This window comes from Rosa chinensis, chromosome 2, assembly GCF_002994745.2.
Source record: "Rosa chinensis cultivar Old Blush chromosome 2, RchiOBHm-V2, whole genome shotgun sequence".
NCBI classification, from domain to species: domain Eukaryota; kingdom Viridiplantae; phylum Streptophyta; class Magnoliopsida; order Rosales; family Rosaceae; genus Rosa; species Rosa chinensis.
Window position 1 is genome coordinate 8,175,519 of NC_037089.1, and position 27,225 is coordinate 8,202,743.

Consider the following 27,225-nt stretch of genomic DNA (forward strand, 5'->3'; position numbering starts at 1 on the left):
AATTTCTCCATTTACTCAGACAACAGAATCTGTTGTCTGAATTTTCTAAATTATAACAAACTTGAAAAAGTTGAATTGGTGTTGATTTTGATACCATTTAGACGACATAAATAGTTAAATCTATTGTCTGAAGATGTTCAAAAAAATCAGACAACAGAAAAAACGTCTTCTGTCGTCTGAGGGGTATGGTATGAAGCATTTTTTGACATAGTGATTGTTGACTCTGTGAAGATGATTATGTTAATTCTTTAGATACTGTGAAGAGATTGAAGAATTCTTTTTGTGGAGTGCCGAATTTTTTGATAGGTTGATACCCTAACTCTGAGAAAATTTGGTACTAGCTGAATCTGTGAAGATTATTTTGCTGATCCTTAGTCACTATGAAGATATTAAGTACTTGCTCTGTGTAAACATCTAGCTCAACCTCTTTCTTCATTCTTATGAATCACATCAGTACCTGAACCATGGCTGCTTCCCACTCAGCTGCTTCTAGCTCCTCTTGCTCTACTCATACTCACTCACATACTACTGTGTACTTGCCTAATATACTACTTGATGAGACAAACTATCCTACCTGGATATTTCGAATGGAACCCTTTCTTAGAGGGAAGAATCTATTTGGACATGTGGATGGAACATTTGTGTGTCCTCCGCAGTTTGTTCTTGCCACTGATAGAGTAACTAGTTCTGTATCACTTGTCTACATCAACTGGAAGACTCAAGATCAAAGTATCATTAACATGATCAGGCAAACTTTGAGCCCTGTGGAAATGACATGTGCTGTGGGAAGCAAATCTGCTAAACAGCTTTGGGAAAACCTGAGAGAGAAGTTTGCTGCATCAAACAAGCAAAACATCCTGCAGCTCAAGTCTAACCTTCAAAATTTGAAAAAAGGACATGATGATATTGAAGTTTTTCTTGACAAGATTAAAGTTGCCAGAGATGCTCTTGAAACTGTAGGTGTGACTGTTGATGATGAGGATGTTGTAGTCACTGTTCTTAGAGGGTTACCAGTAGAATTTGCTGCCATCAAAACTGTAATCAGAGCTCAATATTGCAGTGCTTCTCTAGCCACACTTAAAACTTTGCTTAAGGCTGCTGAGGTTGACATTGAATTGGAGTCTCAGAGTATTTTGCCATTTACTGCCAGGATTGCTAAGAACAATTCATCCATCTCCACTAATACTATTGCAACGTTTTCCACTATGCAAGCTAACTTGACTCAGCCTCTTGCAATGTCAACTCCACTTCATCAGACCATATCACCTACACCATCCACATCTATGATCTCTCAGCCTCTGTCCCAAATGCACGCTGTTCTGCTAGCTCCTGTCACACCACCACTATAAGAAATCTGGGATTTTACTGCCTAAAATTTACGGCGTGCATATTATGCGCTCCGTAATTGATAATCATTAGTCATTTACGGCGTGCTTTGAATGGGCACCTTAAAAGACTTCTCTAAGTTGGTCTTTCACGGCATGCGTTTAATATATGCACGCCGTAAAAGACTTCCCTTGTTGGTCTTTCATGGCATGCTTTTAATATGTGCCAAAACACACAGTAAAAGACTTCCGTAATTGGTCTTTCACGGCATGCTTTTAATGCGTGCAGTAAATGTTGCTTTACATTTACGGCATTCTTTTGGAGTGTGCCATAAATAAGTGCCACACAAATTTTGAGATCCCACCAACTTTATTTTGGCTAAATTCTAATCTCCCACCCAATCGACCTCTTACTAATAAATTCACGCTTCACAAAACAAACGCCAGACCCAAACCCTGACACTATCACCAATCCCTTCCTCTCTCATCTCTCTCCCCTTTCTTCTCTTAATCCTTGTTCAAACTAATCCAATCATCCAGCTATCTGGGTGAATACCTCTCTCATATCTCCCAAACTGAATTGGGTTTCTTTCAGATATGAGGTGAATCGATAAGAAATTCTGGTTTTGCGTTTGGCTCCAAACTAAATTGGGGTTTCTCATCTCACCTACTTGGCCGAAGTGGACATAGGCTTGCAGCGATCATCATACACGGTAACCCTTTATTCTTCGACATTCAGTTCCTCGATTTCTAGAGTTTCTCTAGTTTTCCAATATTGACCCTTTTTCCGGCTCTTGTGCTTCTTCTTCTGGATCGGCTATCCACATCGTCTACACTGAGAACCGCAGCAAAATGATGAGGAGCCTGAGCTATCACATCCGAACTCTAACCTTCGTCCTTGGCAGGTCTGCTGTAAATCTCTCTCTCTCTCTCTCTGTGAAATCAATTTGCTTAATATTGATTTTGAAATATACATACAGTGAAAAGGCTGCCAAGGAGGCTCTGGTTTACAGTTACAGGATGGCTGCCAGTGGATTCTCCGCTAAGGAAAAAAGAAAGGAAAAATAATCTTCTAGTAATGTATTTGACAAAGAATAAAGTTGTTTAGTTGAATTTTCGAGGGGGTAATAATAACTTACCCATAAAATTCTTGCTCTTGTATGTGTAAGCCTGATTTTTAGTGGCAACCAATTCTTTTTATCTGCCTGTGCAGGTCAGATCAGTGAGGAATTTGAACATCATATTGGAATGATGGAAACTTCATTAAGCAAGTTCAGAATGATCTTGGATTCTGTTTGGAGTGATGTTATGCAAGTAAAGAAAGGAACAAAAGAAGTTTCAATGGAGAGTGTGTAATCTATACTTTGACACATTGATATGTATGAGCTATGAAAAAATATATTATTAAATGGTTAGTTGTTGTAGTGCTGGCTAATCTGCATAAGATTATCTTATAGCTCCTTGTCTCTGATATAGGAATAAACATTCAAAGTTGATTTGATTAAGGCCCTTGTATTCCAGGTAAGGTCACATTCAAAAATGTTTCTATACATTTTAGAGATAAGTATGTGATCTTGCTCACTGCATTTCTGATTGACTTGGTATCCTTAAATCTATATCCCAGGGTTCGTAAAGAAAACCTTTTTGTTTTTTTTTCCTAGGTTCTCATATATTGTTTATCTGTTTCTTTCTCTATATGTCTATAATTGTAGATGAAAAAGTTTGCTAAATAATACATCCTGTTGTGTGAACAATTTCCCCTCCTATTATGAAGATGGTCTGTTTCTCTCTGAAAGTGTTTGTTTGGCATTTCCAGGGATTTACCACTTAAATTTTTCTCCTTTTCCTTCTCTGGTTGTAAACACACATGATCTTTCTCTTTGAAACTTTCTTTACTTTTTTTTTGACAAGTATTTGAGGAGCTTCTTTTCACATTCACCATATCATTGTTTTTTTGGATAAGAATGCCTACACCTTATTGTTTGATCATCTGAATGATTTTGCTAGTACTTGATATCTCTAATTGATGTTGTTGGTTGTTTTCTGTTTTCTTCTTTGCCTGGACTTTTTGTTAAATACACTTTCTTCTTTCCACTTTCGGTTAAATACAGGGACTGGAGAAGAATCTCATCACAAAATCATTTACTCGTGCATGTATTTGCTTCACTTGCAGATGATGTAAAATTTAACAACATACCACATGAGAAGATGGCTTTAGTTCAACAATTCATTTGACCATCTTTAATTCAATCATTTGCTGAAAGCATGGATAGATGAATGGCTGCAGTTGTTGTGATATGAAGTGTTACAAATTTGATTTTGTACTTATCAAGTGTAAGAGATATATGTAGTGGCATCTAGATGAAATTTGTATGAAGTGTTTCTTTTACACTTAGCTTGTTACATAGATGAAATGAGGGTAATAAGAATATGACATTTGAGCAAAAAGATTTTTTTTTTTTTTTTTTTTTTAAAATACCTCATTTACAGCGCGCAAGGTGCACCTTAATTGGGAAGTTAGTCACTCTTTTACGGTGTGCATGTGGGCTTTTAATAGGAGGTCTTTTACGGCATGCAATCTGGGCCGTAAATGACTTAAATGGCATTTGTGGAACCACATTTACGGCATGCTAAATTGTTCTTTTATGTCTTTTTTTTTGTACGCCTTAAAAGACATGCGGTCTTTTACGGCGAGAACTTTTATAGCATGTTTTTGTGCACCATAAATAGGCTTTTACGGCACACATGGTGGGCCGTAAAAGACCATTTTTGGTGTAGTGCACCTGGTTTTAATACTTTGCCAATGTCTGCTCACACTACCTACTGATCCATACCTGCAATCCTATATGGCTTCTCACCATTAAATGCCTACACTATGACTGAACCAATGCTTCCAATCATTGGATTTTATGCTGGCAGAGGTAATGTAAGGTTTAATAATGGTCCAGGAGGAAGCGTGAACAATTTTGGAGCTAGAAATGGAGGTTTTGGCTTTAATAACAATGTCAACTCAGGTTTTAACAGTGGTAACAATGGTGGATTTGGCTTCAACAATAATACTACCAATTCAGGCTTCAACAATGGTGGTGGCAGGAATAATCCAATCTCTTGTCAACTTTGTGGAAGAAATGGCCATGGTGCAAGAACTTGCAGAACACTATCCAACTATCCTGGCATCAACAATGGTTAGAATTTCAACAACAATGGAGGTTGTCAATTATGTGGCAGGATGAATCATACTGCAGAAAAATGCTATTACATAATTGGTTTCCCAAATCAACAGCAACAACAAAATGAAGATAAAGAAGCCACTGCTATATTGCTGCAACAACCAATGCACCTCAATATTGGCTTGCTGACACTGGAGCTACAAATCATATGACAAGCAATGCTCACATGCTCAACAATCTTGTGCCCTATCCTGGGTCTGATTCTGTTCAGATTGGTAATGGTTCTCAGCTCAAAATATCTCACTTTGGTGACACAATGTTGGGATCTCTTAAGCTAAACAATGTGCTATTAATTCCTGAACTTGCTGCACATTTACTATCCATCTATCAACTATGCAAACAAAATAATTGCCTAATGTGATTTGATGAGTTTATGTGTGTGATTCAGGACAAGGTGTTGGGCAAAGTACTTTACAAAGGACTGAGTAAGCAAGGGTTGTACCCCATACCTTTTGATCTGCCACTTTAAATTTCTGCTTCTTCAACACCAGTGACAAGTAAGGTGAAGTCATCTGCATCTACTTCAGAGAATTTACCTGTTAAGCAAACTGCATATGTTGGGAAGCTTGTGAAGCACTCCTTGTGGCATCAGAGGTTTGGTCACCCTTCAAATGAGATTGTTAGGCATATGCCCAATAAGTGTAATTTGTCTAGTACAATAGGTTCTGAATCCACAGTTTGTGAGCCATGTCTTCTAGGCAAGTTTCAGAAATTACCATTTTCTAGTTCACAGTCTAGATGCTCAGTTCCTTTTGAGCTTATACATTCTGATGTATAAAGTCCCTCTCCCTATGTGTCAATTGATGGATTCAGATACTTTGTTTTGTTCATAGATGATTGTACCAGATTTACATGGTTGTTTCCCATGAGAAATAAAAATGAAGTGTTCAATTACTTCAAAGCTCTTTGTGCACTTGTTTCTACTCAATTTACTACAAAAATTAAAGGAAAATTTTCAGTTTACTACCCTGTGGTTTGCACTCAACATCATGTCAGTCCCTCCCCTTTCAATTTGATCATCAACACCCCTGTGCTTTCAATTTCGATCAGCCGTGTCTAAATTTTACTGTACCGTCTAATTTGAATGTTTACTTTGACGGAGGGGCCCACTTAAAGAGGTAAATTTGTCATTTCACACAATTTTCCTTAAAAAAAAAAAAAAACTAATCGCCCATTCCTCCACTCCACTCCACCCACCTCTTCTCTCTCGACCCTCAGATCAACACCTTGGCCTTACCGACCCCATGGACCGCTTCTTCGACGAGCTCGCAGCCAAGTCCCTCTCCCTCTCCAATCTGGTCCGCCTTATCGCCGCCGCCAGCCCAGCCCATTTCACCCTCTCTGCCCCATTGCATCAGCTGCCCTCATTCTCCACTCTTGTCCTCTTCTTCCTCTTTTCCTTCATCACAATCTCTTCATCTACAATGGCCACCATACCTGATTGCTTCAAGACTAACATCTCGAGCTTAGAGTCTCTTTATCAGGTCGCACTGCTGTCGAGCCCGACCTGCTTGCTCCTCTACCTGCACATCGAGCACTGTCACAAGCCTGAACTGCAGGTCGGACCTCCGACCCAGACCTGTCCTCGTCGTTCAATCTCGCCACTTCGCCTTTTCCGGAGGGCTGCGACGGCGACGAAGATCGTTGCGATATGGCCGGAGGAGCCATGACCGATCCAAATTGAGGTCAGGTCTGGCTGCAGTACTCTATACTCGTTCGGAGATCTAAAACCAAGAACAGGAATTTGGTCACTGAGACCTGTGTTCTACTCGACGGCGGCAAGTAGAAGCTCTATGATTTGGCAAATTGGGTTTCTGGAAAATTGGGTAATTGCCAATTGAATTGGCATTGCTTTTGTTTGAGTCTTCACTGCTGCTTCCCATGAAGCATCTGACTTTTTGGGGGATAGAAGATTCATGCTCTTGCGATCAAAGCAACGAGCTTTTTTGATGTGTTTGTTGGGAGTTCTTTCTTGATATGTACTGCAAAATGGGTCTTGTGGGGGATGCACGTAAGGTGTTTGATAGAATTCCTGAGAGGAATTCAGTTTCGTGGGCTACTATGATTTTTGGGTATGCAATGCAACGCCTGGCTGGAGATGCATTGGAGCTTCTCGGGTTGATGCGTAGAGGTGAGGAGAGCGAGGGAGAGAATGAGTTTATTTTGACTAGTGTTGTGAGTGTCTTGGCTGTTCCTGAGTTTGTTGATACGGGGAAGCAAGACTTGAGGCAAGGTAAGAGGAGAATGACCTTGCAGAGCTCTGGCAAGGCCAAGGTACTGATCTGAGGGTCAAGAGAGAGGAGGTGGGTGGAGATGGAGGAATGGAGTTTTTTTTTTTTTTTAAAGGAAAATTGTGTGAAATGACAAATTTACCCCTTTAAGTGGGCCCCTCCGTCAAAGTAAACGTTCAAATTAGACGGCACAGTAAAATTTGGACACGGCTGATCGAAATTGAAAGCACAGGGGTGTTGCTAATCAAATTGAAAGGGGAGGGACTGACATGATGTTGAGTGCAAACCATAGGGTAGTAAACTGAAATTTTTCCAAAATTAAATGCCTTAGAAGTGATGGAGGAGGAGAGTATATGAGCACTCAATTCAGGGATTACTTGTCACACAATGGGATCATTCATCAAGTTTCTTGTCCTTACACTCTATAACAAAATGGTGTTTCAGAAAGGAAAAATAGACATGTAAGGGAAACTGTTGTGACTTTACTTCAAGCTGCCTCTCTCCCAGCACATTTTTGGTATCATGCATGTGCTATCTCTACATATTTGATAAATAGGATGCCTACTGCTGTTCTCAATTTTGAGTCCTCGTTTGAAAAGTTATATAAATCACAGCCTACACTTGAGCTACTAAGAGTATTTGGTTGTGCCTGTTACCCTTTACTGACCTCCTATAAGACAACGAACTCCAGCCAAAGACAATGAGATGTATTTTTCTTGGTTTTGCTGCTAGATACAAGGGGTATGTTTGTTACAGTCCTGTTACTAAGAGATATATTATCTCAAGACATGTGTTCTTTGATGAGACATGCTTTCCATATAGCCCTGTGCATAGCAAGATTACTCATCAGGTATCCTCTACTTCATTATCTCAACAGCAACCAGCTACCAGTTCATGTCTTACTCAGTCCAATGTTCAGTGCTTCTTGCTCCCACTTCACACACACAACTCAGGTCAGGTATTTCTCCCTTCTTCTCATGTTACTGATGATACTTCTGATAATTAACTCTAAATTGCTGATGCTACAAATAATAGCTACTCTAGCTTGCCTTCTTCTTCTGAAGACAATCAGGAGGGTCATTTTATTGATAATGAACCAGCTATTCACACTACTGAGTCTGCCACTGAGATTCATCCTGCTTTTAGTCCTCATGCTAACATAGAAATACACTTTGAAGAAACTGATGGTCAACTAAGTGTTAATTCACAAGCTGGAAATGGATCCATATCTATTGTGCTAGAATGCTCTCCTTCTAGAACTCATTGTCAAGTTTCTGATGCAAACATTCTTCATCCTGTGACTGGTCTTACTGCTACTGACAATGTACATCCAATGTTAACAAGGAGTAAGAGAGGTGTTTTCAAGAAGAAATGTTTCATATCCATTATGTCATCACACAGCACTGATCCAATAGAATTTGAACCATGTTCCTATAAAGAAGCCTTGAACATTCCGGTATGGAAACAAGCCATGCAAGAGGAATATGATGCATTGATGAAGCAACAGACTTGGACTCTTGTTCCTCTTCCTCCAGGTAAAAATCTTGTTTCATGCAAATGGCTGTTTAAAATCAAAAGAAATGCAAACAGATCTATTACTAGACATAAGGCAAGACTTGTGGCTCGGGGATTCCGTCAAGAGTATGGCGTAGATTATGAAGAGACTTTCTCTCCAGTAGTTAGGCACACTACGGTTAGGCTTAACCTTGCCTATGCTGCTCATTTTGGTTGGCAACTTCATCAGATGGATGTGAAGAATGCTTTCCTACATGGCACACTGAGTGAAGAAGTGTACATGTCTCAACCTGGTGGCTTTGAGACCTCTGTTGAATCCTCACTTATCTGCAAATTGAATAAATCACTCTATGGGTTAAAACAGGCACCAAGGGCTTGGAATAAGAGATTCACCAACTATCTTCCATCCATTGGTTTCTCATCTTCATGTGCTGATCCTAGCCTCTTTGTGAAAATCACTGGTACTTCAAAGGTATATCTTATCCTCTATGTTGACGATATTATAATCACTGGTAACAGTGAACTTCTCATTGCAGAAGTCAAGGAGGCTCTCCAACTTGAGTTTGACAAGACAGACCTTGGCAAACTACATTTCTTCCTTGGTCTGGAAGTTAAGTATTTGAAGAATGGTGGTCTCTTTATGTCACAGCACAAGTATGCAACTGATCTTATGCACAAGGCTGGCCTTGATAATTGTCACACTCATCTCACACCTTGCCATTCTGGTATAAAGCTCCTCAAGGACAGTGGAAAACCACTTGATCATCATGATGCCACTTATTTTAGAAGTATCGTTGGCTGTTTACAATACTTAGCCTTCACAAGGCCTGATATTGCTTATAATGTTAATTCTGTTTGCCAATTCATGCATTATCCAACTAAACATCATTTGATTGTTGCAAAACGAATACTCAGATATGTAAAAGGCAGCATTGATCATGGACTCTATTTCAGGCAAGGTAACAATGCATATAAGTTGGTTAAAATGCAAGCTTACTGTGATGCAGACTGGGCTGGTGATCCAAACGATCGAAAGTCTACAACCGGATTTGTAATCCTACTTAATTCTACTCCTATCTCCTGGTGTAGCAAGAAACAAGCTGCTATGTCTAGAACTTCTACTGAAGCTGAATATCGAAGCATGGCTGATACTACTTCAGAAATTTAGTGGCTGCTACATTTGATCAAGGACCTACACATTGAACTTGAAGAAGTTCCCACCTTACATTGTGACAACATTTCTGCACTTACCTTGGCTACAAACACTGTATATCATTCAAAACTTAAGCACATTGAGGTTGATGTTCATTTCACCAGAGTTCAGGTCAAAGTTGCTGGAACTATCAAGTTATAGTTTGTTACTTCAAAAGAGCAGCTTGCAGATCTCTTTACTAAAGGACTTTGCTCTCCACAACATCAAGGCTTCTGTGCTAGCTTAATGCTTGTATCCAAGCATGAAGCTATGGAGGGGTGTTAAGTTGACACGTCATGCAGCTCCATGTTACATTCTCTCAAGTCACAGACTGTTATAATTAGTCTCGTTCTGTTATAATTAGTTAGCTAATTAGGGTTAATTTGTTCATTGGCTGGTTAATTAGCATGGTTAGTTACTCAGTGCCCTACAGCTGTAATCCACATGTCGAGTTTCTGTTGATTGTAACCAGTACTATAAATACCAATGTTTTAAAAGGCTGAGGCGTAGCCGAGGCGTTTTCGGGAGAGCCTCAGTAAGGCGTTCGCCTTGAGGCGTAAGGCGTAAGCCTTACGTATAAACGAGTTATATATATGATATTTCTTTGTTGTCTCACTAATACTAGAACTTATGGTGCCTGAACTACACAACTTCAAAACTTACATCAACTTAAAGTTTTAAGCAGAACATCTAAGTGCTTATATCATAAACAGAACAACAAACTAACTAAGTACGTATATATATCAACTTATATCATCCGCAGAACTTATATCAATAAAACGTGCTTAGCAATTAACAGAACAATTGCTTAACAAAATTGCATATTTGGCACCTAACAACCAAAAATACAATATATTTTTATCTACAGCAGTTAGAACAATTAATATTTCCCTACACACATCAGAACAATTGCATAGGTACATTGCACTATACTTTGCTACTTACAGGAAAAGGACCCTATGCGATATTGATGTTCTGACAATCAGATTTCCAGTGAGCAATACAAACATCATCCCCACCACATCGAACCAATTCTGCCAAGAAAGAACCAGAGGAACAAAAAAAAAAAAAACAACCGAATAAACCAGATGAAAGCCCATGTGAGATCTTAAATTAAAGTTGGCCGGGTAACCATTAAAAGAAAATTTTGATTACAATCCCTGGTTAATAGAATCCCCTTAATATGCTTACAATCCTACTTATTGTCTCCATGTGCAGTCGAATTTCCAATATATTCAAGTAGAAGAGTACAAACTAACATGAACATGAGTGTTTTCTCTAGAATACAGTGGATGATATATATTATTGGAAGGGGAACAAGTAGAAGCTTACGACCTTATCATGAATTACAGTAAATACAGAGGGACTGAGAGAGAGAAAGACGCACTTAAACTCTTCAAATCGAACTACAACTCCGAAAGTAATAAAATTTCTTGCTCCAATTCTGCAAACAGGCTCCTTTGGAGAGAAATTCTTGAGAAAACCAATGGGTCTTGATCATTTTATCAAATTTACTGCTTGGGAATTGGGACTTGGGAGTGAAGGAGTCGGAGAGGAGGCTGCTTTGGCTGATTTGGGGCTTGGCTCGACTTCAGAACTGGACCTAAATGAAAGAATCCCCAGGCGTTCGCTCAAGAAGCCTTGAGGCTCGCTTTCGACGCCTTTCACGCCTTCAGCAGCGCCTTCAGCGCCTCTACGCCTTATCAGCAAAACGGAGGCTTTCTCTTGTACGCTTCACGCTTTATGAGCCTCAGGCGCGCTTTTTAATACCTTGATAAATACCTCATCCTCACCTGTAATGACCTAGTCGGTTCTCATTTTTCACAAATACTATTTTAGTTCTAGAGCTTTCTCTCTATTCTTTAGCTTTCTTTCAGCACTAGCCACCGCAGTCACTCTAATAAAATAAAAAATATTTAGAAAAGGCGCGCGGATCTTCTTTACAGATGCCTACATAGTGTGAAGAAGGGTTCTGCCACAGAGATGCAATGCATTGAAAGTCATCTATCGGCTTGCTCTCAATTGTCGTTGATTGTCAGGGTAAGATGTTCGCAGTTTACAGAGAATTCTTACGTGTAGTTTCCACCAAATATTGTCTGAATAAGGCTGGAGTAAACACAAGAAAGATGTTGTTAGTTTCTCTGGTGCAATTACGCAGAGGGTCGAGACTCATGCAAGCTGCCATGAAGGTTATTTGTGACTTTAGAATTACAAAATCTGAATCAGGCTATGAGCATGTGGTGAACGGAAAAAAGCATTAGGCATGGGATTTAGTTACTGCAATATATTCTTGGTCATTTCTTCTTATGAAAATGGAAGGATGGAGAGTGAACCAAATTACTGGAAAGGGGCTATTTCCTACTTCATGGACTTGTTAGAGCACCATGATGATAAACTAGTTCACAGGGCCGCGAATGCAGCATTGGCATTGATCTTCGAGACAGGAAGCCTCGACAAGTTTTGGAATAAAGTACATGATTCAACCTCTGCATATTCACAATTTCAAAATACACTCGATCAGGGCGATGATTTTAAAGAAACTGAATGTGAAGGGGTTAACATAGAACTAGATGTTGCGAGATCCTTCGAGACTCTTCGTTGCCCCAAAGAATCCTTAACTGTTTGTGAAAACTGAAAAAGAACTACCAGTTCAATCCTTATACAAACAACGGTGCGGGTAAAGAGTTATATGAACCTACCACTGAAAAAATCATGGTCCGTCTGTTCATGCCTGAAGGAAGCTATCCGTACATGATGACAGCGGAAGAAAGAAAGAAAGAAAGAAAGACCAAGTTTGAACAACTTCTGTTAGAGCGCATCTGCACTGGGGCCTATTTTTGAGTCCAAAATCCAAGTTTGGGTCTAAAAGTAGTGGATTTGTGTTGCAGTAGGTCGGAAAGAATTGGATCTATTTCTCCCGGAGACCCAAATTTTGGACCAGATTTGGTCCAAGGAAGGACTCAGATCCATTTGGACTCAAAACTTGTGGAACCTACCACTGGCAAACAAAACCCACTTGTTTCTATTATGAGGCTTCTGACGTGGGGATCACCATCAGACCACCATTCTTGGCAAGTCCAACGGCTGTTGGAGTTGAAGAGCTGTGATTAATCGACATTGGAAGCCTTAATTCAAGGCTAAGTTAGTAAGTTCTTAATTAGCTTCTTTGATAGGTTTCATTACTTTAAATTTGTTTCTTTACTTGTCGACAATTTGACATAACGACATTGATCTTTCTCTTAAATTTTGCTTAATTTGTTAACATTTATACGGTTGGAAGTGGAGCCTAAAATAAGAAAAGTAATTTTGGATAGAGAGATGTATGCTTTATGCATAATATGAGAGATTGAGAGATATACAGTCTAAAAACATGTATTGAGCTTCTAGAGAGAGATATGGAGTTCTTAAAATAAGTTCTTACTAATTTATAGTGATCCGAGAAGGGAGTCCCACATTACACAACTCTGATAATTTTTCTCTTACATTCTCACTCGATTAACATAGCATTAATATAGGTGGACTCTAGACAATACCACAAATATAACAATTATTATGGACATAAACACTATGACTATTCAAATTCTGTTACTCTAGTAATCATTATAATGGTCATGGCAATTATTCATTTACTCTAATCATAAAATTTTCAAAAGAACATCTTCATCACATTCACATAAACATAAAAGCAACTAATAAAGATGGATAGGGAGCCTAGGCTCCACAACTGCAACAAGTGGGACCTTCCGAGGTGTAGACAACCCAGAAACTTCCTCCATGCTTAAATCTTCTAGTTTCAGATTGTCAGGCAATTTCCAGTTGAACCCATGTAACATGTTAGCCAAGCTACACCGAATCATTTTGAGTCCTAGGCCATAACCAGGGCACATCCTTCTTCCTGAACCAAATGGAAGCAGCTCAAAACTTTGTCCCTTCACATCAATCCCCTTATTTCCCAACAAAAACCTGTCTGGATTAAACTCCTCTGGTGCATCCCATAATAAAGGGTCTCTCCCTATGCTCCATGTATTTACGAACACTCTAGTCCCTTTACGAATATAGTAACCTTCCACGTTGCAGTCTTCAAGGGCTAGATGTGGGGCAAGCATTGAAACAACAGGGTGCTTCCTCATTGTCTCTTTCATGATTGCATCTATGTAGGGGAGGTGTTCCAGGTCTTTTTCTTCCACCCATCTCTCTCTCCCAATTACTCTGTCAAGCTCTTCGGTTGCCTTTCTAATGTGGTGTGGTTGTTTTATGAGTTCAGACATTGCCCACTCCAAATTCGTTGCAGACGTATCCGTTCCTCCGGCTATTAAATCCTGTTTTCCATTAACAAAATCAATGTGATGCGTCTTTTACCACAAGAATCTTGGATGAAAACAAGTAAATCAAACAAAATCAAGTATATATAAATGTGTTATATGATGTACGTGCTTCTACTAAAAGTCTACTTCCATACTATAGGGCACACGCACACGCACACATACACATGCAAGGTACATACCTGGGTGAATCCCTTGACACCGTCTAGTGTGAGCTTAACTTCAAGATCCGGATTATCAACCAGGTTCAACAATAAGTCCACCATGTCCTTCGGCACAAAATCCTCTACTCCTCCCATCTTTGCCTTGTGTTCATCCAGAATATAATCATGAAACCTGTCAAGTTTTTTCTTCAAGTCCTTCATTTGCTTCTCGTACCTCTGCAAGTCCAAAAACTTCAGCCAGGGTATCCAGTCCCCTATATTCAAAACCCCACTCAGCGACACCAACTCGTCTAACATGTCCTGAAACCCTTTGAGTGTCACAACCGAGGTCTGAATATCAGTTTGGCTGAAGTACTCCTTTCCCAACACAATCCTACTCACCGTGCTCAGCGTTAGGCGCGATATATGCTCTTTAAGCATAACCGGCTTCCCTGACAAGGCACAGAGGCGCGAGAGGAAAGCACGAATCTCCTCAACTCGAATGTACTCGAAAGACTCTAGTCTTTTCGAGCTGAAGAGCTCAGTGATGAAAATCTTGCGGCCTTGGCGCCAATAGTCACCGTAAGGCGCCCAAGTGACATCAAGGTAGTTGTAAGTGAGGTACTTGCCAGCTGCAGTTTGGGGTCTGGAAGCAAAGACATGATCATGTGTTTTCAGAAATTGCTTTGCCATTTCTGCAGAGGAAGCAATGACAACTGGCCGGGATCCGAACTTGAGCTGCATTATTGGTCCATAAGTTTGGGATAGTTTGTGAAGGCTTTGGTGAGGGATTGGACCTATGAGGTTTAGGTTGCCGATAATAGGCCATGGTTTAGGACCCGGTGGAGATTTCAGTTTTCTGCTTTGGGGAAAGAAAAGTTTAGAGAGAAGGGCTAAAGTTGCTAGACAGACTAAGGTTAGAACAGGCCAAGTGAAAACCAGCTCCATTTTGGTAATGTGGAATGTAGATGGTGAGGGGACTTGGAAGTTTTTGAAGGTATATTTATAGCTCAATATATATGTGAGCCTACTGCTACTACGTAAAGTAGAATTACTTATTTTAGCATAATTAATTTATGACGATACGTGTTTTACATTAGAACGACTTTAGAGTACTTCTACTTGCTAGTACCATATGTTGAGAATATTGAACATTTCTTATAGCTAATGGAAAACTGTAAATATACTTTAAAAATTGTATGGCAATTTTATGATATCTTATACAGATTTCAACTTTTCAATTCTCTTAATTAATCTATTCTCACTCTTCTAGTTCTTCATTTGTTTATTGACCCATGCATTCATCGATCATTGATTATAATTTGTAACCCTCTAAAAGTCTTGCATGTGTGATATATTTCAATAATGTATATAAATTATACACCAGGGTCAGGGTGAGTGAAGTGACCTCCATTTGTTGTTTTTATGCTCATGGTACTCGTGATAATTATTTACCGATTACGTAATTAAAAACGTAAAAGTGTAAAAAAACTGAGTCTACCTAGCTAGATAGGGTTTAGTGACGCTCTGCATGCCACAGGGACTCATACACTGACCTCTTAGGGGAGGAGGTACACTGGTGCCTAAAGTGGCCATTAGGGCTGTCAATTCCGACACGACCTGATAACACGACTCGAAACCTGCACGAAATAAAGCGGGTTGAACCCACACGATTAAAAAGCGGGTCGGTAGTGGGTCAACCCGCCATGACCCATTTAATAAATGGGTCGGCCACGGGTCAACCCACCAACACGAAGTGAATCCGTATAACCCGATTGTGCTATGTTTCTTCTTAAAATTTTGGACGTTCGGAGTATTTGATCATAGGATTAGACAATTTGAAATATTTCGCTTTTTAATTATTAGATTTAATTATTTATGAATTATATATAATTATTTATATTTTTCGTATTGTAGAGTTTTTAGTGAATTTAATCAATTTATGCATTTTTTTAGTTAAATAGGTCTCATTGTTAACGCTTAAATGAGTCATTTTGTCTAACAAGACACGACCTATTTATTAAATAGGTTAAGTGGGTTTGAAACGGGTAACCCGTTTAATAAATAGGTTGGGTTTGAGTTTAAATTTTTGACACGATTATTAAATGGGTTAGGTTTGGGTTTATATCTTGCGACACGACAAATACCTTGACCCGACACGAACCCAACCCAACACGACCCATTGACAGCCCTAGTGGCCATGGCACTCCTGTGATTTTGTCCCGCTAGAGTGACTGAACAAGTTCACTATAATTGGCCCAAGTTTCTGTTGAAGTAAAGAAATTGATAGAAACACAATAAAAGAAAAGGAGCTTCTATTCATACCTCCGAAATTGGCATTTGGACATCCTCACTTAATACACCTCCAACTTACTTTTACAAATAACCAATATGCTATTTGCACCTCCCTAATTTTCCCACAATGCCAATTGTCTAATAAAATCTATAAAAGCCTTCTTTTTTTTTTTTTTTGAAAGAGAATAACCTCGGAGTCCATACCCATGAATCAAAGTCGCCCACAACAAGCATGTGATCCATGAATTCAAGGACATGCGGTATATATAATTTTCTGTAGACAGAGCGTCTTGATACGTTTACATACTTTTCTATAGAGAGGGCTTCTCTTCTTCTCCATCAAATCATTTCTTTCCTCTGCTAGATCTCTTATCTCTTTCTCTAGAACCTTTTCCTTCTTTCCATAAGTATGATCCTACTCTGCTAGCTTTTCTTCAAGTTTCTTGTCAATAACATTTGGCTTTTCTAACAATTTGTCATCTTTCTCCTTCATGTCATTGAATTCTTCTTGATTATCATCATCAACAGCCGGGATGATTTTTTTTTTCTTTTTCAAATCCAGCATCTTCTAGAAGATCAAATGAGGGCTTCAGTTGTTCCTGAATGACTCCATAGTTAGCAGGATCATTTGGATCATAGGCTTCCGAGAAACAAAAACAATCCCATGAGATTTGATAGCTCAAAGCTATTTGCAACAAAAAAAGGTTTATGGGGTTTTGCCGTTTAAATTAGTTGGTAGGAGGGTTATGGAACTCTTTGAAACCCAAACAACATCACCATAATTCATCAAAATTATATTCTCAGTCAGCTTTCCTATGTGGGATCATTTGTAGATTTTCATTCTTTTATTGACGTTACAAAAAAAAAAATCAAAGCAAGAAGAAGACGAGGGTAAAGTTTATTTTCTCCCCAAAAAATCTTGGCATCCAATCAAGAAATGTTAATAAACGAAACAAAAACCACATAATTTCTTTAAGTTGAAGACTACTGTTGTTCGTAGAGGTAAGAAGATTTTTTTTTTTTTCTTTCTCCTCTTTTGTGTCTTTATTGGTAATTTGACATGAGTTGACAAAGTTAACTATCACTTAAAAAAATGAAGAGGTCTAAATGCTAATATTGGAGGTATGAATAGAACCTCCCTAAAAGAAATAACGAATTTGACGGAATCTTCATCTTATCCCACCCTACTGTTGGCGTGTTTTGAAGCTTTATGGCTTGCCGCCCCATATCATAATTATATATCTACAACTATTAAGTCTATCTCTACTACTATAAATGGAGGCTCTCTTTTGGTGTCAAAAGGCTTCATCAAATTTTAAAGTGTCTACAATACCCTTTCATAACATAATTATTAAATTAAGTTAATAAAATATAAATAGATAAAAGTGTAAATTAAAATTAGAAATAGCCAAACCACCACTATTCTATATTAAAAAAAAATCATTCCTTTTAGTCTACCATTTTCCCTTAACAAAATGTTGCTAGTTATTATAAATGGAAGCCAAATTTTAGTGTTAAAGGTTTCACCAAATTTTAGATTGTCATGTATGCCCTTTAAATAAAATAAATATATTTTATATAAAAATCATCCAAAATGTTATTATGGTAAAATACTAAAATCAAATAAAAAAATTTCTTATTTATCACTTTAAGGACTCATGTTACCACTTTGAGAACTAATGTTACTACTTTGATGACTCATTTTATCACTTTAAGATAATTGTATGTATGTTATACATTAATACATTGTAGAATTTCCTTACAAAAAAAAAAAAAAAAACAAAGTGGGTCAAAAACACAATTTCAATTTTAAAATTGCTCGGAGCAGTTTCCTAACTTTAATTCTCTTTAGTTGTTGAAATTTGAGATGAAACAAACAAGAAGTTCTTGCTATATTACTCCGGGCATTGCACGGGTATAACGCTAGTTTTATGCTTTTATAAAAAAGTAAGGATGATTTTCACACTGATTTTTTAATTATGTATATTAACTATTAGAAATAAATCGCTGAAAAGTTTAGTATATGTTGGACCATGAAATTTTAGATATACAAGACGAATGAGTAATGAGTTTCACTTTGATTTAGTTTTAAAAACTTTCAAATATTATAGACACTTATGTTCATTGTTTTTCTCAAAAGACATTATAGACAGGGGACAGCTAGGTTAAAATTGGAAAAAAAAAAAAATTATATATATATATATATAAATAATTGAGTGTGTCTTTTGATTCTCGGATATCATTTTTTGTTAATCTTAAGTTTTTGAGTTTAAAATTCCATACGATTTCATTCACTCGTTTGTATCTTGGCCCCTTCCAGCTCCACACCTTCCTATTTGTTCCCCAAAGTCCATACATGGGACTTTGTAGAGGAGTACTATTCCTTTTCATCTCTCTCTCTCTCTCTCTCTCGTTTTCTATCACTCATTTATATCTTGGCCCCTTCTAGCTCCACACCTTCCTCTTTGTTCCCCAAAGTCCATACATGGGGACTTTGTAGAGGAGTACTATTCCTTTTCATCTCTCTCTCTCTCTCTCTCTCTCTCTCTCTCTCTCTCTCTCTCTCTCTCTCTCTCGTTTTCTAAATAGGATTATGGTTACAGAGAGTTGTTGGGAATCATTCATGCTATATTGTGACCAGTATCGAACAGAAGTACATGTCGATTGATAATCCTAAAGAAATCTAGGGCTGGCAATTTGGGCCGAAGCAACCGAATCGGCTGATTTTCTAACCATCCTGAACCGATTTGGGCCGAAAACTCGGCCTACCGACTTTCGGTTCGGTTGAGCCATACTGTTTTGTTCCATTCGGCTCGGCTACGGTATGCCATACACCATACCGTCGGTATACCGTACCGACCGAATATAATGTATACATACCGAAAAATATGTATAAAATTGTGTAAGAGGCAGGGTTCGAACCCACATCCTCTTCCACAGAGACTCGACTCCCAACCACCAGAGCACAAGCTGCTCTTGATATATATACTACATTTTATATTTATTTCTCACTTAGTTCTTATTCTCAAAATTAAAACAAAGACCAACAAACCCTAATACCTATCACTTACTCGACCCCAGCCTCATTTCTCACTTCTTCAGTTCTTTGTTTTGCTCGACCTAAACCCGCCTCCCTCCCCAAAATCATCGATCCCAGATTCCGGCCCCTAAAATCATCAAAACCATGGATAAATCTCTTGCAATAGGTCATATCCCAAATCCCCAGCCTTATTTCTCCACAATGTCGACAGATTCACCTTTGTAGTTTGAAAATCCCCAAACCATCGAAACCTTAATTCTAGAAAAGTGTTGTTTCCTTCACCGAAAGGTAATCTCTACCCCTATTCTATGTTGTTGTTCAATTTTTATTGTCGATTACTCGATTTTGATCAAAAGAAACTCAAAGATCAAGCTCACTGTCCTCCAGTTCTACAAGGTCGACGACTCCAGCAAGGTGCAGAAGCTGAGGAAGGAGTGAAAGAGAAGGCAGAGGGAGAGCATTTTTCTGGATTAAACCATGAATGTTTAGGTATGTTATGTTGGGTCCTCATTCCTTAATCCCATAAGAAGATTTTGGCCTTCTTCTTGATTTTTAATTTGGTTTTCTTTATCTGAGAAGGTACTTTTGTTCATTAACAGACTTTTGATGTGGAAATTGTAGTTTCTAACATTACTTAATTTCTTTGCTAGGCAAGGACAAAGCTAGTTGGAGCTTACGTTGAAGCTTGGTTGTTGTTTTTTTTTTTTTTGTTTGCTTTTTCATGTTTGTGTAGATGGCATCTTCTTCTTGCAACTTGAGTACCCCCTCAATATGTAGCAACCTTAATCACACCTCTACTTCATCTCCAGTTCAGCCTCCAAACCCCAACCCCAACCCAAACCCTGACCCTAACCTAAATATCATCCCTGAAGTAGAGTCACAGTCAGTCCCAACCATTCCTACTAACGAAGGGCAGGATAATACATTGGCTGTTAGGGCAGGTGGAAAACGAAAGAAAGCAACTAGGGTGGGGACAAAGGGTAAAAATGCAAAGCCAGCGATAGGAAGAAGCAAAACCTGGGAGTGTTTCACTAGGCCGAAACTGAGTGATGGGAGTGACAATCGAGATGTTTCACAGTGCAATTTCTGCCAAGAAATTGTACCTACTAGCAGCACTACAAATGGGACTTCTTCAATGTGGTTTCACGCAAAAAAGTGCAAAACCTGCCCGCTTTACGAGCCACTACCAGAAACGAAGGGTCAAACCATTCTTAAATAAGATAATGTGAGTGGGGGGGTTACTTACCATAAATTCAGCCAATCTAGATGTGATTTAAGATGTGTTAGGATGATCATCATGGATGAACTTCCTTTCATGCATGTTGAAGGGGATGGGTTTAAGGAGTTCGTTCATGAGTTACAGCCTCAGTGGAAAAGAATGAAGAGAAAAGAGGTTGCGAGAGGAGTGTGGGAGTTGTTTCAAATAGAGAAAGCCAAGCTGATGAGTGAGTTTGCTGCTCACTCAACAAGAGTGAGCATAACTACTGATACTTGGACGAGTATTCAGAACATAAACTACATGGTCGTCATTGCCCACTTTCTGGACAGTGACTGGAACCTTCACAAAAGAATAATAAACTTTTGTTCAATCATTAGCCATAAGGGGGAGGATATAGGGAGGGTTTTAGAGCAGTGTCTTCGAGAATGGGGTATTAACAATGTCTTTACAATAACAGTGGACAATGCATCTGCAAATGATACCGCTGTTTCGTACATGAAGAGAAGACTTATGAGTAAAGGGACTTTAAACTTTGACGGTGACTTTTTACATCTTCGGTGTGCTTGTCACATCATAAATCTGGTTGTGAGAGATGGAATCGATGAGATTGTGGATGGGATAGCAAGTAGACTTGATAAATTTAGGGATTTTTCAGTGCTTGAACAGTTGAGCAACACTACAAATGTTCCTCTTGATGTTATAACTAGGTGGAACAGCACATACTTAATGTTGGCTGCAGCATTAAAGTATGAAAAAGTGTTTGAAAGGATGGGTGATTAAGAAGTACTTCAACGAGACGGATGCCAAAACCAAGAAGAAAAGGGCAGGTCCTCCTTCATCACAAGATTGGAGGAATGCACAAGCTTTTGTGCATTTTCTTAGGAAGGTTTACGAAGCAACCATGAAATTGAGCGCTTGGAAGAAAGTGACAGCACATCTGCTGTTCTCTAAGTTGATAGGGCTGCATACAGAGATTGATAACAAGATGAATGATGATAGAGACCCTATTTTGCAAAGGGTGGCTTGTGGGATGAAAGACAAGTTCGATAAGTATTGGGGTTCATTTGAACAAATGACCAAAATCATCATCATAGCCAATGTGTTAGATCCTAGGTGGAAACTGCTATACCAAAAAAAGGCATTTGCCAAAGTTGGTTCCTCACCGATAAGAGTTGCAGCAATAACCAGTGAGTTAAAGGGGATTTTAATGATGATGTACGACGAATATAGGCGCAGTGATGCAGCCTTTTCCCAAACCACACCTGTTGATGGAAGTCAGCCAATAGAGGGAGTTGAGTTTCATGGTGTTGATGGTGGACAAGCTGAAATATTGACTGATTTAATGCAAGAAAGAATGGATGAACAAAATAAGATGATCTCGAATGAGGTTGACAAATACTTGGCTGATCGATATGTTCATCCATTGACACCGGGTTTCGATGTGATAGTTTGGTGGAAAGTTAATGCCAATACATATTTGGTACTTTCAAAGCTTGCAAAGGATTTATTTGCCATCCCTTGCAGCACCGTCGCAAGTGAAAATGCCTTCAATTTGGGAAAAAGGGTGGTAGATTCTTATACGAGTTCCCTATCACCTAAAATGGTGGAGTGTTTGGTCTGCTCAAGTGATTGGCTGAGGGCTACAACACCTAACTTCTACAAGGAACCAACTGTGGCTGAGCTGGAGCAGTATCGCGAGCTAGAAGCAATGGAGAGAGGTATAATTCTGCAAATATTTGATTGAATTTACTCGTTTCTGCGATTTCTGCCATTTTCTTAAACTTGTACTCATTATCAATTTTCTGTTTTAATTTGTAGAAACTGCTGGACTTAGATTGGATGAACCAAGCTCTTCTACGACCACTGCTGCAACATACGAAGATGCATAGTTCAGTTTTCTGTCGGTGCAAAGGTTTTGGTATGCAATCAGTCTTATGACTTACCTCTTCAATTTATTTTCATCAAGTTTTCTTTAAGTTCATCAATTCTGGGCTGCTCTATCAAGTATTGAAGTTGCTGCATTCTGTTTTAGTCTCTAATATTGACAAACTGAAACTGTGCAGCGACATCCCCATAATGGAGAAGATGAAGTGATGGATGATCAGAACATTAAAGCAACCTAACTTGTATTTTGTTCAGTTTTATTTGTAATGGAACAATGCGTATTTTTTAGTTAATTGTTGGTAATGTAATTTCTTTATGATTGCTGTGTTATTATTTTTTTCGGACTTTTGGATGAGTTTTTTGTACTTTGTTGTGGACTTGTGCAATGTGTCATATGATGTACTTTTACTCTTTTAGGTTCTATAACTTGTAGTTGCAGCTTTGATTTTTTATTCTTATTTCTTTGTATTACTTGTAGTAATGTGTGGATGATATGATGTAGTGGGCTGCAGCAGCAGTAAATATGGAACCATAAAGAGGCTAAAACTCTGCTGCAAAAGCCTAAAAACTGGAAAACTGATCAGTCAATGAGTATGAAAAATAGGGCTGAAAAAAGTAAAAAGCTAGAAAATGGAAATGGGCCTTGTGAAAGCTTAAAAATTAGATGGCCCAATAGTTTAGGTGGAGGCCCATTACCGAATCAAACCAACCGAATAATTGGCATACCGAAAATTCGGTTTGGGCCTTGCTCGGCTCGGTTTCGGTTACAGTTTGGGCTAACCGACCCACTTCGGTTCAGTATTGGTTTGGCCCATTTGTGGTCGGTTTTGGGCCGAATCCAGCCCTAAAGAAATCAACGGTTTTTTATCCTTCATATTTCATTTAGAAAACTGTGGTAACTTACATATTTGTCTTTTTTTTCTCTTTTCTTATTCCTCTATTCAATATTTTAATATGATATCAAAACACGTAGTCTACATATATGGTTTGAGATATTAACACACACATTACATGTTACTTATTAATGTAATATGTCCGTGTGTTTAACTTGAGAAATCGCCATACATGTGAGTACGTATTGAAAATGTGAATCTCACATTGAGATGGAGTTATGTGGATTAAAGAGAGATTTATGGACTCCAATTCCAGCCAATAATATTATTTGCATGCAGATGGGTAATAAATATTATTCTATGATCAGACTTTGCCTGTTGTTGACTTGTTGGCTTCCTGAACAAACTATTTACACACATACAAGGCCCTTTATGTGATCTATATTGATCGAGCTTCTCCTGTTTGAATGTTTGGTATATCAACCCATCTTATTCATGAGACCTTATTCATGCACTATTGTTGGTTTCACCAATCCTTCATTTTTCCTTTGGCATCTAGCTAACCGAGGCCACACATTAGTGCATTACAACTGAACAGAACACAAAATGCCAAAGCAAATGAGTAGATCGAGGCTGGTGCCCCCATAAAATGCAAATCTAAGTAGGATTTAGTTTGAGGATGAGGACAAATGACTTTTTCTTTATGAATTGACTCTTTGTTAAATATATGATTTATTAAGTTGGAGAAAACATCCATAATTTGTGGATGAAGATCGGCAATTAACATGTTTGGGTATCTCCAATATACTATTTACTTCAAAATAATTTTAAAATTTAGCTAATTTTAAGATAATATTTCACTCCAACAAAAAGGCTAAATAAAAGTTAAATTTAACTTTTCTTAAATTCTCTAGCTATATTTAAATAGAGAGGAGAGAGAATTTAACCAAAATTTAAATTTTTTTACGTTTAATTTAATTTAGCTAGTTTGATAAAAGATTAAATACTTGTTGTCCCTATACTTTGCTCCGAAAAACAATTCAGTCCCTCACCTTTTAAATTAAACAATTTAGTCTTTATTCTCTCTAATTCTCACACAACAGGTCCCAGAGTGACCATTATAGCCCTCACTTCCTTTTTCTTATTTTTCTCTTTTTTTATTTCAATTTTTCCTATCTCTCTCTCTCTCTCTCTCTCCAAATTCGTCTCTGACCTTGAGTTCATCCACATTAATGGCGACCCATTTTCTGGTCAAGGTTTAGGGTTGATCGAACCCCCACCTCTCTGACCTGAAATCTCTGATATCAAAGCTCAAAAATAGTGACATAAAAGCAATTCGACGACTCCAACTTGGAGTCAAGGGCCTCGTTGACTCAGGTCTCTCCTCCATCCCCCGAATCTTTATCCACCCACCCGTAACATCACACCAATTCCAGCCCACAACCCGACCTGACGCCTAACCAATCCCTACCATCAACCCCCTCCAACCTCCGGTCTGATCACCGGTCCGCCGTCGTCGACCCATTTAATTTTAACCACCACAAAGTGTTAGATTTGAACAATTCAAGATCCAAGCGGGTTCAGACAACACCGGACACAACAAACGATGTCCCCGCCTCCTCCTTGCTCTTCACGATGTCGTTTAAGACGTCGGTGTGGAGAAACTCAACTAGACGGCCGAAGTGGGAGGCCCACTGGGCAAAGGAGATGTTAAGGTCGAGGAAGAGATATCCTCTGGTCAACAGCGTCAAGAAGTTGGTCTTAGCCTTGTTGCCATGAAGAGACGTGGTGGCACTGTCATAGGTGAGAGCTGCCTCCTCCGGCATGTTGAATGTGCCACACCTTCGTCTTCTTCCACGGTCCAGCCCATAGATTTGTTTTTCTTTCTTTGAATTGTACTAATTGAATTGAGATGATGAATTGACTACCCAAAATATGAATTAGGGGTTTTGTTTTTAGAGAGAGAGAGAGAGAGAGAGAGAGAGAGAGAGAGAAAAGCAGGAAAAATTGAAATAAAAAAGAGAGGAAAAAAAAAAAAAAATATATATATATATATATATATATATAAGGAAGTGAGGGGTATAATGGTGACTCTGGGACCTATTGTGTGAGAATTAGATAGAACAATGACTAAATTGTTTAATTTAAAAGGTGAGAGACTGAACTGTTTTTAGGAGCAAAGTACAGGGAGTAACAAGTATTTAGTCCAAAAAAATTAATTTTGCTAGAGATTTAACTTATCTTGCTGGAGCAGATTTCAAAAACTAATAACTACCTATAGATCTCTTTTAGCCAAATATATATAGCTAACAAAATCACTCATGTTTTTGTTTGTAATAAGTATTCTATTTGTAGGGCTTATGCAGAACGGACATAACGGACATAACGGACATTCAGAACCCCAGATATGATATGTTGCCTTATGCAGCTATAATTGAAGACATTCGGGCTCTTTTGAATACTAGGCCAGATATCAAAATCTGTTTTGCTCCTAGATCGTGCAACAAGGTTGCACATAGGCTAGCCAGTTTAGCTTTTGATGATCATTGTAATGCTGTTTGGACTATCGATCCTCCAACTTGTATTCTTGATGTACTGGCCAAAGACCATGTTGGCTAATTTCAGTTGCAATAAAGATCATTCTCTTATTCAAAAAAAAAAGTATTCTATTTGTAGGGCTTGGGTTGTTAGTTTTAGGTGCTATATGACTCGGCCACAATTATTGAAAAGGTGCTATTTCTTATAACTTGGCCGGCAAACATATTAGAGCACACTATGATGATCGACAAGCATTACCAGCATGTGCAACATGAGCATTTTTGAGCCGATGTGGTAAACAACGAATGCATGAATCGGAATCCACTTAGGGGGTGTATTCATTTCAGAGTCTACAAGATTTTTTTGTATTTTGAAAGTTCATGTATTCAATTGAGATTTTAAATAGTCCTTTAAAGTTTTGGTGTATTCAATTAAGATTTAAAATTATCCATTCAAATCTGGAGATATTCAAAAATATACAGATTTTTTAGAATTTCATTAAATGCTGGATTTTGAAGGATTTTATAGTACTTTATATATATATATATATATATATATATATATATATAAACTGAAAAACAATCCAGCCACTTTCTAAGAGATTTTGATGGATTCTTTCTCACTCAAAAAATAAAGAAACTCTTTCTCAAAAAAAAAAGAAGAAAAAAAAAGGAAGAAGCAGCCCTCAATAGATGACACTCATCAATTTTGTCCTAGACTCATTTTCCCACTATCCTCCTCTACCTCTGCTCCCATATAGTAATTTTTTTAGTTTTATCACTACAACTCTAGAAGCCTTTCCTTCTAGGTAATAGGTAATGATGGTAACTTTTAGTGATATTGTTAAGATGATACATCCACACATATGTTTCTTTTCTTTTCTAAATTAGATATGAAGTAAATTATGTCATTAGTTTACTACTTAATTTTGGCTAATGTAATATTGTAAAAAGATGAAAAAATCGATGCCTAAGGTCGAGGTAATGAATACTTGAAAATCAAGCATGCTTTACAAATGTGAAAGACTTTGAAGGAGATATGAGTCAATAGTTAAGATTGCAAAGACCAAACTAAGGAAAACCTATTTTCTACTACATCTAATGTTATTTCCCCTTTTCTGGTTTCTAATTAGATCGAAAACCTATTTTTTACTACCTCTAATGTTAATTCTCCTTTTCTGGTTTCTAATTAGATAGACTCGATAGTTGAATTTAATTTAAATTTACTTTAATGTGCAAGGGATATGCAAGTATGAAACTAGAAAATCACATATTTGTTGATGTGTTTCTTTAATAATTAGAAGTCACTAAATCGTTTTGGTTGTCATAGTTAGTTGCCTATGACATTGTAGAGGATTTTATACCTTATTTAAGTATAAAACTTTCTTGTTTGAAGTAGTGATTTTTTTTTTTGAGGGGCATGAATATTCACACAACTTTATATACTCACCCTCAGGAT

General features: G+C 38.1%; 1 protein-coding gene and 1 long non-coding RNA gene across 3 annotated transcripts; one reads left to right on the forward strand and one right to left on the reverse strand.

Annotated features, from left to right (window-relative positions):
* Positions 1-12,931: 12,931 nt before the first annotated feature.
* LOC112189001 (trimethyltridecatetraene synthase) lies at positions 12,932-15,080 on the reverse strand. 2 transcript variants are annotated; one of them, XM_040515209.1, is made up of 2 exons: positions 13,998-15,080; positions 12,932-13,821 (listed from the first exon to the last, which is right to left on the reverse strand). In XM_040515209.1, the coding sequence occupies exons 1-2, from the start codon at positions 14,904-14,906 to the stop codon at positions 13,183-13,185; spliced, it is 1,548 nt and encodes a 515-aa protein (XP_040371143.1). In that variant the 5' UTR covers positions 14,907-15,080; the 3' UTR covers positions 12,932-13,182. The 2 variants fall into 2 exon arrangements, with proteins under 2 accessions (XP_040371143.1, XP_024184021.1); XM_024328253.2 differs by having other exon boundaries at positions 12,938-13,812; positions 13,998-15,075.
* Positions 15,081-22,074: 6,994 nt separating this feature from the next.
* LOC121051618 lies at positions 22,075-22,662 on the forward strand. The gene is made up of 3 exons (XR_005806263.1): positions 22,075-22,230; positions 22,331-22,430; positions 22,576-22,662. It is a non-coding gene; the product is annotated as an uncharacterized LOC121051618 (long non-coding RNA).
* The last annotated feature ends 4,563 nt before the right edge of the window (positions 22,663-27,225 follow it).